General features: G+C 38.9%; 1 protein-coding gene across 1 annotated transcript; it reads left to right on the forward strand.

Moving 5' to 3' along the window:
- Nucleotides 1-462: 462 nt before the first annotated feature.
- On the forward strand, nt 463-13877 carry bsg (basigin). The gene is made up of 8 exons (XM_058637786.1): nt 463-692; nt 7021-7189; nt 8647-8735; nt 9106-9242; nt 9373-9649; nt 12357-12381; nt 12468-12540; nt 12746-13877. Exons 1-7 carry the CDS (start codon nt 629-631, stop codon nt 12526-12528), a joined length of 822 nt encoding a protein of 273 aa, XP_058493769.1. The 5' UTR covers nt 463-628; the 3' UTR covers nt 12529-12540; nt 12746-13877.

Below are 13877 nucleotides of genomic sequence, written 5' to 3' on the forward strand. Positions count from 1 at the left end.
TTAAAGAGAAAAAAGTAAGATAAATTAAGTACAATGATTGTGGGATAGTAGTTTAAAAGTAATACTGCTTAAGGAGTAATGTTATATTTTTCCGTATAACATTGAAACTATTATGTTTTTTCTGTCTTCTGTCACGAGACGGGGTAGAAATGAGCCTTTTACGCAGCAGCCATTTTGACGTGTTTCAGCAAGAAAAGCACAATGTGTTACTAATTATTTCCATAACGATGGCTCTGTTAAGTTCATGTTACTTCTGTGACCTGTCAAAATGGCTTCTGTCTCTACCGTGAAAACGTATTAAACTTTTCAAAATGTTTCATCTTTAAACGCGTTGTCTTACTTATATAACACTTAAAACCATTAAATGAGCTAAACAGGTTTGTACAAGAAGACCAACGTTTGATGTGACCACGCCCCTGCGTTATACGTCACGTGTACGTGCTGATCAGGGCGTGTGCGTGAGCTTGTAGAGGACAAGCAAGTCCATCAGCTCTTCCGTCGGACATTTATTCCCGCATCCACCAGTGGAAGTTCGCTAAACGAACGAGGTTAGGAGGGAGAAGACTCGGTCTGCTAGTTTTTGGCACTGTATTTATTTGACCATTTAGTGTGTCGTAAATTATTAACCATGAAGTTACTGTGGGCGCTCAGTGCCCTTCTGCTGAGCTGTTGGCGAGTGAATGCATCCACAGGTAAGATGTCAGCCATGTTTGGTCGGAGATGTTAGACTTTACCCTGACTATCATTGTCCATGTTCATTCAGACTATTGTAGCCTTGTGACAGTTGTGTTTTTACTGTCATCTATTATGATATATAACAATATATATAATGTCGGTAATAAACCGCCGCATTGACTGTAGCTGTGTGTCAGGCGTTAGCGGTCATGCTAACTAAACATTTTGCTAATTTGCCATAGCTGTTGTGGCCCTTCCGTGGCCGCATCACCGTCGGATGTTAGGTCTCAGAATCCGCTTCATGTCTGTGTTTTACACCAGGCACATTTAAAGTTCACCAATCATCGATCGATGGTGGTTTAAAAAAATGTTTTGTTCGTAACGTTTATGTCAAAGTTGCTGTTGCGTAACACGACAGAGGGTTCCTGCTTCTATCCAGCGTAGAATCGTCTTGTTTTTGTAGAAAAGCCTATCAAGGGTTGCTGTATTTTTAGTCCTTTGGTACATCTTTCACAATAGTATCGCTCATAAGAACACAGTCTTGTAACGTTGGATTTCACGCACACCTAACTGTAGTTGGCGTCCTGCTGCGATTAAATTATTACCTGGTGTCTCATCTGCTTTAAATTGGGCACCATTTTGTTTGTTTAACGTTCAAATTCCACGATTCGAAAATTTTTCAATATGTCAACTGTATTGCGTTTTTTGCGGTATTATTGTGACATTGTGCTTGTATCCATGGAATGACACCTATTGTTAGAAGAACGTGGCTATGAGTAATTAAAGTCCACCCACCGATGATGAAAGAGATTTACACCAGTTGCAAGACTGAAGTTGCAATTTACACAGAAATACAATGTACCATGTTAACAGCAATAATACAGTTTAAATGACAACACAAAAGAGCAAGGAACTACAGTGTAAATTTTAGTAACATCCGCACACAAAAAGCAGGCAACAATAAGCACATGTACAATATTAGTATGTGCATGCATGTTCCTACCACAAAATATTAAGCAGAAGCAGGGCGTAACTCAAGTTCACATGTAGAGAAGGCCGCAGCACATTCACCATTTGTGAATTTTCTTTGGGGAGGGTTACTAACCACTAATCCTACTTCCTGATAGTTTGTCGACTTGGGTCACCATTGACAGACTTTATCCCTCAAAGAATCAGTGCTGTTTACTAGGCGCCAGTGATCAGTAATTGATTTTCTGTTTGTGTCACCAGGCGTATGTCAGCTTTGCAGTAGCTGTTAATTGCGTTCCAATTCCTAGAGATTAATTTCTCTTACAGTCAACATGGACAGTAGCTCTTGCAGGCGATCATGACTAACATTATCTCTGCAAGTTTACTCCTCAATTGTCCACTTGTATATTGCCACACTTTTAGCCTCTGTTAATGCTCCAGCATTTCGTACAGTCCGTTATCGATTTGTTAATCACAGCTATGGGCTATTTTCTATAGTAATCTTCTGTCCCTGCTCCCGGGTTTCAGCACCAAAAATGTGGGGACCTAACTGTGACTGCTTTTACGAAATGACTGTGATGCCACTTTATGTTTTTCCTTGCCTCTAAATTCATTATGAACAATACAGATTTTTAATACTGAACCACAGATGCTTTCATCCTTTGATGATAATTTATTTATTAATAACTTATCTTATCATTAAACATTTTACCATTTTTTTTCAGTGTTCATTCTAAAGTATAACACTTTGCTTTATTGTTTACTTTGCTTGTAGGCTATTTTGTGCTAATCAAATCTTTCCTGCTTTTTCAAAAGCGTCTCGAGGGCAGAGTAGTTGGATAATTCAGCTTCTCTAGTTTAACTTTAGAAAGTAGGTTGCGAGGCAGACAAGTAGGCTAGGCTTAGTGTGGGGGGAAAATGGGGAAAGCCATTTTTTTATACCTATGTTCATTTCTTGATCTTTATCCCAGTTTGGGTAGTAGTATTGAATATAGAATACAGACTCTTGTTTTTGTCTGTGAGCTGTATTTTGAGACTTGACCTGCTTAACCTGTAATGCAGCAACAGTGTCATTCTTTTACATTCCAGATTAGACATTCTTATAATAAGTGGTTTCTGTCAGGGGGAGAAATAAATATTCTGCTATGTTTGTTTTCTTTGCAAAATGTGAAACGGACCGGTTGTGCACCACAATTCAATAAAGAGTCATTTGACTGAACAATTTACAGCCAGATGGTGTTGATCTTGGGTCTCAAAGTTGTTTTAAACACTTAGCTACTTACACTTAGCACCATGTCATGTTTAGTCATAGGGATTTTTTGCAAAATGATTCCACTTCAATTTCCTGGGTGACTCACTCTCACTTTCTTCACGTTTAGTACAATTATTAGTTTGCAGTACAACAGCAGACATCTAACATGGTCATATGCAAATTACTTGCACTTGTACTATTTTAAGCAACACCATAAAATGGCAGATGGTACATGTTGCACAAATTAATAGCCCCTACTCTACTTCAGAAAATATTGTTTTTCCAAACATTGACCTTTACTGACTAAAACAGGGCTGTAATGAAAAAACAATGAGTTCATCTCAGTGTTTCATGTACAGTATTTGATCATGTTGGGATTATGGCATCCATCTTCTATAGAAAAGGATATTGCATTATACAAGCCTTTCCTGTCCACTGTGCACATTTCTACATACTTGGTTCCATCAGTATTGAAAGTGGTGTATGGTTTGCATGGTGTGTACACCCTTTCATTTGTCAAAAGACTGATTACATTCCGACAGGAGAAGTTCGTTTTCAACCAGCTAGTTGAGTAAAACAAATGCAAACAAACTTCATATGAAGAAGATAAACCATGTACCTCCACAGTGTGGCCCTTTTTGCCACTCTTTGTTATGAACTAATTATATTCCATCTCAAAATTGCATATAAAAAGTCAATATTTTACAATAGGGTAAAATGACTCCTATCTAGGCCTTTTATGTGTACTGTTTAAGCCCTTTATTTGCTGTAAATAAGCGTGGAACGGTGTCCGTGGCATTTTGTCTGAAAACATGTGGGTTATTCTCATGTTACAGAGGGGATTCTTGCACTAACAAGAGTCACCTGGTTTACATCAAATCACAGGAAGGACTGTGGCCTAGTCTATATTTAAATTTGATCTTTCAAACGGTATGTGCTGTGAAAGAGACCTTCTGTAGGTAATCAGGGGGAAGCTATTCTAAACAGAAACATGACCATATATTTGTGGACTTGTAACAGAGGCTCTTGTTAACAAAACTGTCTATCGATTCTGCCTGCTGTGCGTACAGTTAAGTAAAGTCCCAATACTGGGAAAAACAAAAAATCCATAGCCTTAAGATAATGTGTGTGACACAGCTACTTGTCCACACTCTCTGGAGTTGACTGCCTAATTAAAATTACTAGCACGGTGGAGAACTTTCAGTAGCATTGGGAAAAAAATCTAATTTACATTACCCATTAAAAGCAAACATTTAAGTTTCATAGCTAAATGTCTACGTTCATTGTGCATTGTGCTAAACATGTTTTTTTTCCCATGTAAACACGTTTAATACTGATAAGTTGAGACTGGACTTGGTGACTTCTGCGTATGTTGATGTCATGTGCCTTGATTTCATCTTCTATGGGATATCTTGAGAAACTTGTGCTTGTGATGTGACCATTTGCTTTAACACACCAACCACTGTTATCATGTTATTCTAGGCTCACTGAAAACAATTCTATCGGCCCAAACTTCTTAGTGTAAATCCTACACTCCATTCACTGTTGATTTAATTTCTTGTGAGTTTTTCTTTTCTTCTTTTTTTCATTTCAATCACTTGCTTTTTATGTCCTGTTTTATTCTGTTTTCAGGGATGTCTCAAAACATAGTCCACAGCATATATCTAGTTCTTAAGCCTGTGGTGTTGAATATTACAAACTCTACAACGTTTAAATAAGATTCAACACAAACTCCAGCCTCCAAGATGCAACCAGACCACTAAAAATGCAACATGGTTGTTGAATTGAATATGAATCAATTACTTCTTTTTTGAAATCATCAATTTGAGTTTTTTATAATGATGAAAACAAGCCAGCACACTTTTCACCTTCTTAATTAATGAATTACTAATTATTTTCTGGTTTCTTTACCCCATAACAAAGAAATCATTCAAACTGAATTATTTTAGTTTGTGTTACAAAATAATTTAAGAACATCATTTGAAGTTTGGAAAAGACTAATCAACATTTTTCAACATGTCATGGCCCAAATAACTAATTTATGAATCAAGAAAATAGTCGACAGATTAATCGTTCCTGGAAATAATCATTAGTTCCAGCCCTAAAACCTTGTATCCATCAGGCTGCTGTACATTGGTAGATGTACGAGATGTGGCCATTAAATTGGAACCAAATCTGGGTCATCCCTAATAACATTTTATGTTGCATATTATTTTTTCTGAATGGGTCAGAGCAGCAGCAGTAGTAAAATATTTCCCATAGTAACTGGGTAAAACTGTTGCTCTGATCTGAACCTTTTCTGTGTGCTTACTTTCATTTTTCATTTAATGTTGTGTTTTATTAACATTGTCTCTCTTTTTTTCTTTGTCCTTTTTTGCTTTATCTTTCTACCATCGCTGCCTGTTATCACCAACAAACTCACTGGCTTGCTTTAAATCCATTAAATTTAACAACTCTTAAACCCTCTGCCTGCTGTACCGATTGTTAACGGTGCTCAGCCGGGTTTATCAAGTCTCCCCTGTCTCGGATGAAGCTGATCAATGACAGTGCAGAACTGCACTGCGAAGTGATCGGAAACCCCATCCCTGAGGTACAGTGGTGGTTTATAGCGGGTGAGGAGCCCAACGAGAACTTCACCCAGCTCTTTGATGGAGCACGGGATGACCGTGTGCAGCTATATGCCACGTATGTAGAACACGCAGCCAGCACCATTCACCTCACTAGCCTCACCCTCGAGGACTCGGGCATGTATGAGTGCCGTGCTTCCAACGATCCTGACCGCAATGAACTGAAGAAGACGCCAAAAATCAAGTGGATCCGCTCACAGGCAAACATTATTGTGATTGAAAGTGAGTGGCAGAGATGCCAGTCAAAGTAGCTTGGCTATTCTCTCCAAATTAGTAAACTGGACATTCCGCCCCCATTACACTTGGCTCCCATGCCTTTCCCTCCAAAAACCCCTCTATCCTGCTTCGTCCAGTGTACGCTCCCTTTTCTCTCCTAAAGGTCTTAATTTGTCCCGTAGTAGCGTTTGAACCTGGTCGTACGGTGTGGTAGAGCCGCCCTCCAAATCCTGTATTCCCAGACACAGAACATGTCTTAAATCTGATGCCTTCTTTGCCAAGTTTCAAAGCTTAGGCACTATTTCAAAGGTTTAGCTGCAGTAATACTGGTCATAGGGTTGGAAATATGTAAATTCTTCCTGTATGAAATTATTATAACCATTTATAAGGAATTATAAATGGCAATGATTTTGCTAATACTAATTATTGCTTTTCCTTAATTACCACTCACAATGCCCCTTTTATTTATGCTTGCAGACCATTCCTGTCTCTTGTATTCTACTGTTCTTTTGGTACAGAAGATGGCAACAAATTATTAAAGCCACATTTTCAGCCATTCGGCATCTGTCTGCCCTGTGCTCCAGTATTATACAGTTTTTGTTCTTTACCTGATTTAAAACTTAAATATTCCATTGTTACCTTTATCATGTGCTTGGCAGCGAAATGGTCGACGACCTGTCTTTCCCCCCCTTTGGTCTCTGTCTCTGCATGTTATTTTTAAAATGTCTCTTTCCTTTGACCTCTTGTAGATGTATTAGCTTTCAGTACAGCTCCTAAATGTCCCTCTACTCCCATGTTTGTCGGAAAGATGTTTCTATATTGGGACGTCTTTCCACTTGGTTTGTAGCTCTGTGCATCAGGACAGAACCTGTCACCCGGTGTTCCTTTATTCTAAGAACAGATTTATTCCTGTGGCCACTCGGCACTCAACAATTGTCTCTACAATGCTTACTTGTCGAGTCCTAACCAGTATTTACAACCCAGTGATGGAAAACATAATTGAGGTACAATTAAACAAGGTGAATTCACAGATCTCTATAAACCTTGCCTAAAGTTAAAGTGAGAATACAAAGAGCTTGTTTGTGTCACTGACCATCAAATTATTGATTTCTGTGAAGAAATGGTTGAGTGTCAAGAGAGAAAGGAAAAATTAATGATGGGTTCTTTTCAAGAGATGCCTTGAAATACACGTTTAAACATTATAAAATGTTAAATGTCAACAAGCCTTTTTTCAGTTTGGAAAAGGGTGGAAAATAATTATCTTTTTCTGTTTATCCAAAGCCCCGAACATCATTACTGACCCTTCAGAGGTCACCAATCAGACCTCTGCAGTTCTCAGCTGCAACCTGACAGACTCCAGTCTTCCCATCAAAGGATCCTACTGGGTGCTCAATGGCAAAACAATTGAAAAGTCAGAGTCCTCCGATTCTGCTCCATTTACGTCTCTGAGGTAAGTAGCTACAGCCACCAAAGTGTGTCATGTGGGCATATCTGCCCTGCAGCCCCTGTGGTACAATAAAGGCACTCATCATTCGATGGTTATGCACGTCTTTTATTGTATTTTCTGATTAGTAGCAGATTGAACGAACGGCATAAGAAAATAGCAAACCTAGTGCGCTGTAATTCTTCCATTACCCATGTTCTGAATTAAATATTGACAGAGCGTTACTGTTATATAAGCTGTTTACCTCTCCTCGCCCTTGAAAGAGCTACACTTTCTTTTCATTTCTTCCTCTGCCTTAACAGATTTCCTTCTTTTTCGCTTATCTCATCCTGCCCCTTTCTCTCTCCTCTCTTGCTGCCTCCATCAGCTGCATAGCTAGGGGCACCATTCGGGTATTCACTGCTCTCGATTAGCAGAGAGATGGACCGTGTAGATATGCAGCTTTGCCAGTTGTGTTGGCAGCAGGGATAAGCGCCCCTAGCACTGTGCTCACTTGCCCTGACCTTAATTCCTCATTAGAGAGAGTGGGCAGGACTGTACGGGACAGCAGCATCAAACAAAAGTGTGATCGTTATTGCAAGGGGAAGTTTGAACATTTGGACAAGCAGCTTTTTGTTCACCCACAGGTAGGGATGTCCTGATACAACTTTTTCACTTCCGGTGCGATACCGATATTGCAGCCTTGAGTATTGGCCGATACAGATATCGATCCGATATGATATCGGCACAAATCATACTTACTTATTTTGTAGTGTGGAATAGGCTTGATCAAGTGATATTACTTAAACGGAGAACAATAGTCAGCAACAGTAGATATGAGAAAAACCGACCCATTTATTATTAACCAATGGGTTACGTAAATTTTAACCTTCAACATAAGAATATTTGATTTTTTTGCCATGTTAATTTTATACAGTCTATGGTTAATTTCATCAGGAGGAAAGTACCAAGTGCTAATGGAGGGGTTTTCAGAGCACCCCTGTTTCACAGGTAACAGTGTGTCTTCAGAGAACACCCCCCTTGTTTTCACTACTTTGGTTTAGCCCAACCCACACAGGGTGAGTGACACGTCCCACAGGTAAACCCGGAGCCCAGCCCTGCAGATGCACAACGGGCGCTGCTGGATGGAAGTGCTGGAGCGGAATGGACTGTTTGTATCGGAGGGCTTATATTGGACATTTTAGAGGCAGTCCGATATAATCCAATACTCGGTTTTTGGCTGATATCAGACCGATACATCCCTACCCACAGATCTGGAGCTTTAATTGAGCTGTGAAGATATTTCTTTACTTTATAATGTGGACTTTATAAAAAAAGAGGGAAATTACATTGTATTCAGGAGAATCCATTACAATTCACTAGCTGCTTAGTTGCAAGCTTGGTTGGTCTGCACAGATCAATACACCTGATTTATTTGCCTATCGCATGTGGATCTCAAATTCTATATTGTTCTCTTTACATAGTTTGGACAAGATCAACCACCATTCTGCTGGGAAGTATGAATGTGTTTTCCAGACAGAGCCAGAGGTGAAGCAGATGATTGAAGTGAAAAGTAAGTTTTGTCATTTAAATGTTCATGTCTGTGTTTGCATCACATTTTTACATGTTTGTACACTAAGTGTTCTTTTATTTCTATAGTGCTGTGCACGGACTATAAATTGATTATGTGCCAAAGGGAGTTGAAAACTGGGTGTCATTTATACATTTAATTAAAGAAACTATAGATGTGATATTTATGGTAAATTTAGACCTATGAGTTACAGGAATATGAATTTTAAAAAGGAAAACATCAATTACACATTTACTCGTGGGACCTGGTTTTGTTTTATGTGAAAGTGCCTATGATGGATAAAAGTTTAAATATGGCTAATTTAATTCACAAAAGTTCTGACTTTGGATTTATGTTTCCCACCATGCACTAGTTCTTCCCCACGTCTCTGCCCACAAACACTCTGAGCATGGCAATGAGAATGACGCGGTTGTATTGGTCTGTGACAGCCATGGCTATCCACTGCCCACTGACTGGTCTTGGTTCAAAGAGGAAAATGATGTCAAAATGGTATGTATCTTTCTCACCATAAACCTTTAAACTAAACCTTACAATCACTATTATTATTCTCAGGAAATAATGCAGAATGGTTGTATTTTTTGTTTATTCTGAAAAACTGTCCCTTCAACACAACTCTCAGCCTATCATCAACGGCACTAGTGACAAATACGAGATTAAGAGCACTCCCAACAAGACCAGTCTGACCATCACTGAGCTGAACATCGAAGAAGACGCTGGAGACTACTTCTGCTCTGGAACCAATGAACTTGGCACAAAAACCGACAAGGTCCACCTGCGTGTCCGCAGTCGCCTGGCTGCTCTCTGGCCCTTCCTTGGCATTGTGGCTGAGGTCATCATCTTGGTGGCCATCATCTTCATCTACGAAAAGAGGAGAAAGCCCGATGAGATCACTGATGGTACGTACGTGGTGTTACCTACAGCACCACACATAAGATCAACTGTCAGGTCCTGTTCAGACAGACATTAGTACTGTGGTAATAAGCTAACTTCTCATTCACCACTGCATAGACAATCACTAGGTCGTCAGCACATAATGTTGAACATAATTTGAAATCCATTTGTTAGTTAAAGGTCCAGTGTGTAACATTTTAAAGAGGGTTTATTGGCAAAAATATTATATACAGTAGTGTATTTTAGACTAATAATAGCTCTTGGGGCTTTAAAATATGCCTTTATGTGTAGTTTAGGTAAGAACCTTGCTGTGCAGAGGCTGCTATCCTGGACAAACCAGCCATAGTGTGCATTTTTGTGTTTTGAACTGGAAGCTTACACAAGTAATGATGAATGATATGAAGTCCACTTTGTTAGTCCTCTTTGTTAGAATCTACACTCTTACACACTGGACTTTAATCACATGTAAAATAGCATGAAGAGGAATTTTTATTACTTTGTAACTTAAATTGGCAATTCCACAGTTTTTTTCCCCTATAGTTTCCAAAACGTAACATTCATTTTACAATGTTTCATATACATTTTTATAGCAGTGAGGCTGTTTGAACACCTGGAGCTGAACACTTCAACTGGCCACAATTAACTCTAAAACCTAGTGGCCAATTTGCTATTTTATGTGAAAAGTAGTTGTATTTGGAAAACATTGCCCTTATGTTTTGAACAGCGAGTTGCCATTGTCTGAAGCAATGTTTCTACAGCAGTTTAAATTAGCTTACTGTAAGTGATAAGAGAATAAAACACATAGGGCCCAATTTTACCCCCCACACAAACCGCAGTGCAAGTGTTATTGCTAGTTTCTAACCAGTGCAGTTGTCATTTTCACGCCCAGCGCCCACATTGTGTAGGTAGCAAATGTACTTGTGCTCATCAGTGCACTCGTGGGTGAGCTTGTCTTAAAATGAGGTGTCACCAGGCTCAATGTTGGCACATCGCCATCTTGAGGCAGCAGAACGCCATTGACTAAAAAAAGGCTTAAGTGAATGGCACAGTATTTTAACGGTTATGTAAGCAGTGCATTAGATGCGCTGCATACACTCTGCTTGTGTCACAAACGGGGACATGCTTCATCACTTCTCATCAGGTTAATGCAGTTTGAATGTCGGTGCATTTCTTTATCCTTTGCAGTGTAATGGAGTTGTTGAGGGGGCAGAGGGTCCACCGGCTAAGGACCATGTGCTCATTAGCACACACGTAAAAGCACACAGAAAACTGCGACAGTACTTCTGTCTCTCCACCATGATAAAATTGTCACGCTCCTGATTCTCAGCTGCCAGTCCAAGTACGGAGGTGTCTTACACGTAATGCTGTGGATACGAGTCGTCTTAAATGTTACACAACAATCTGAGTTGGGCACTCCTCAATGCGCTTTAGATCAGCTAAATGGGGCCCATAAACTGTAGAAGTAGTGTGCGCTGAGAGGATTAACATGGAGATTATTCAAGCTTTTTAGGTGGAGATGTAAGCAATGTGGTGGCATGCATTCAATATGTATCGTTATTGTTTTGTTTTTTTGGTTTTTTCATAATTTACATTTTAAAAGAATCAGCATTGGCCTCTGTGTAAACAGTTTGTGATAGACATTATTATTTTTTATTATTTACATTTTTACTTCTCTGTTCGCTGCTGATTTTGCATTTTGGTAAGTGAACAAAACTGCATGTCAGACTGAAGTGGTTGAGCTGGGATTACCGCGTGGAATACGCTATGGGAGCTTGAATGAGCTGCTTCCTTGTTCACCAGAGACACAAGAGGAATCTGCTCAAATATTTGCTCACTCTTTCACTGGCCTGGCAAAAAAAAAAGACAGAGCAAGATTCAGCTGTTTTCTCTCCACTTTATTTGTGGCCTCATTTTTTATTTTATTTTTTTAATTCATGTTTGAGCCAATGAAAGAGTCAACTTGAGACACTTGAACTAAACTAGTGGAATGGTTTGTCATGAAATTGAAAAGGTTGAAAAGTGAGAGGTTTCACTATTTTGTCTGCATGCCTTCTGCATCTTGTAATCTGTGCATGATAAATGAGAGACAGCCCTCTTCTCCAGACCAGTTTACCATTTTCTATGTGTCTCATTCACCATTTGGCCACAAAGATGGGCTTCTCTGCCTTACCTTGTGAATACATGCTGTTGCTCTGGTGTCACCACAGACCCTATTCATGCCCGAGTTGTGTGTTTTATCTCCGCCAGTTTTTAAGACTTGTACTGTTTTGATCTTAATGTGGCCACTGCAGTGTTCTTTGGTGTCCTTTTGCTTGTATTGCATGAGCCTCTGTGATGCTAAGGGTTGCATCTGGACAGTTTGTGAATGGCAATTTTTCAAATGCTGCTGCAGATTTACTAAAACACACGCACCATACTGTGTCGAGTGTCATTCTACACACAATATTGATTGTGTGCTTTTAAACTAATGTGAGGATTTTGTTGTATCATTCATTGCCAGAAACAGGCGGGCATGCTTCGGTTCATGTTTAGTTGGAGTTGATCATAACCTCATTGGACCTCATGTTACAGAGGATGTTATGTTATAACATGTCCTTCCATCATCTGTGGGGAGGGCGCATGTGTTACTCACTCTCACAAATGTAACCTTCTATTTTTCTCACGTTCTTTTTTTTCTTTTCCGTTTTGTCTTTTTCCACTGATTGTTCATAGATGACGACTCAGGATCTGCTCCTCTGTAAGTACCAGTGAACGGTGTAGCACCTTGATTGTCTCTGAATTTGTCGTCTTTCTGTCACTGATTTGTTTGACTCCGTTCTACAGGAAGAGCAATTCTACCACCAACCACAAAGACAAGAATGTGAGGCAAAGGAATTCTAACTAGAAGCTGAAAGAGGTGTGTATATTAAAGGGAGCAGTTTTCCATTTGAGAGTTCCCAATTAAATATGTACAATAGTTTAATAATAAATAATATCAAGAATAACATTAAATGTTATGGGATTTTTTCCCCTTTACCCAAATGTTGCTCCTTGCATGTGTTAATTAGAAATGACTGTTCTTTGTCAACAGTTAATGTCATTGTACTTCACTCTTTTTGTAGATGGACAAGCAGATGGCGGTCCAGGATCTGTTGTGAGGCACATTATACTGTGCACCCTGCAACTTTAAGTATCTTTTTGTGCTTGGGTGTTGATGTTTTAAGAAACTGAAGGATATTCTTTTTATTTTTATTTTTTTTCAGCTATATTCTCTCATTGTGCAACCAGAGAACATTGTGTGAAATACTTCCTGCTTGAGGCCCGGCATGGGTCAAATATCGCATGAGTTTAAATACTTGTTCTAGAGAAATGTGTGTTTGTTGTAAAATCATTAGTATGGTCATGCGAGGAATGCGTAGTTAGTAGGTTATTTTCCGTTTCTGCTGATGCTTCGTTCACTGACCTCACAAATTGTTTGATCTTTTCTTTTGTAACATAGTTTGGAATGGAGACTTTTGAAATCCAGATCAAGTTTTGTTTCAAGGATCTGGACAGTGATCATGAAACTTTACTTACATTTTAAGAGCAGCAACTAGAGTGTTTGTATTCACATGTTTTATCAATCCTCACACCAACATAAACCATCGCAGAGTTTTAAACTTTGCCATAACAAGCGCCAATCCTCTTGTTTTCTTTGTATTTCCTTTTTAAATACAACATTTAAAGTTAAATACTGAAATGACTTAAATTCAGACTTTCTTTTTGTTTGTTTTTTTGTTGCCATAAGAAATTAATAGTTTTTAGTCAAAAAACACATTTCAATTTTCAGGTATAAGTCACAATCTCTTTTTGCCAATGTCATACCCACAGACAAAATTAAGGACCAAGTACAGGAAATGCCAGTTTTGATACTTCTGTTGGATGCAACATAAATAATCATTTTTACTGATGTATGAAATGGCAGTTAATGCTCAATAGTAGGTATGTTTTTATTCTTTTTCACTTACCGGTGATGTGACAAAAGGAAACATTTGTGTGATCGTCCGACCACTGTCTCTGTTCCTTCACTGCGTAGATTATTTAAAGCCATATGCTCATTTAACCTGAGTCGTGCTGTGATTGGATGTTAACATTTCAGACTTGCATAAATGAATAAGACCTAGCCAGAATTGTGTAGATTGTTGTACCTTCCAAATACCTGGAATAACATCTTCTGTACAGGTTGCACAAACTGAATAAAGGTAACTAATTTTA

This window comes from Solea solea, chromosome 9 (assembly GCF_958295425.1).
Source record: "Solea solea chromosome 9, fSolSol10.1, whole genome shotgun sequence".
Classification (NCBI taxonomy): domain Eukaryota; kingdom Metazoa; phylum Chordata; class Actinopteri; order Pleuronectiformes; family Soleidae; genus Solea; species Solea solea.

Excerpts from the sequence above, each read along its gene's own strand:
- bsg (XM_058637786.1), top strand. The coding sequence starts at position 629 with ATGAAGTTACTGTGGGCGCTCAGTGCCCTTCTGCTGAGCTGTTGGCGA. Across the intron at positions 693-7,020 it reads GCGAGTGAATGCATCCACAG|CCCCGAACATCATTACTGAC; the intron begins GTAAGATGTCAG and ends GTTTATCCAAAG. Across the intron at positions 12,382-12,467 it reads GACTCAGGATCTGCTCCTCT|GAAGAGCAATTCTACCACCA; the intron begins GTAAGTACCAGT and ends TCCGTTCTACAG.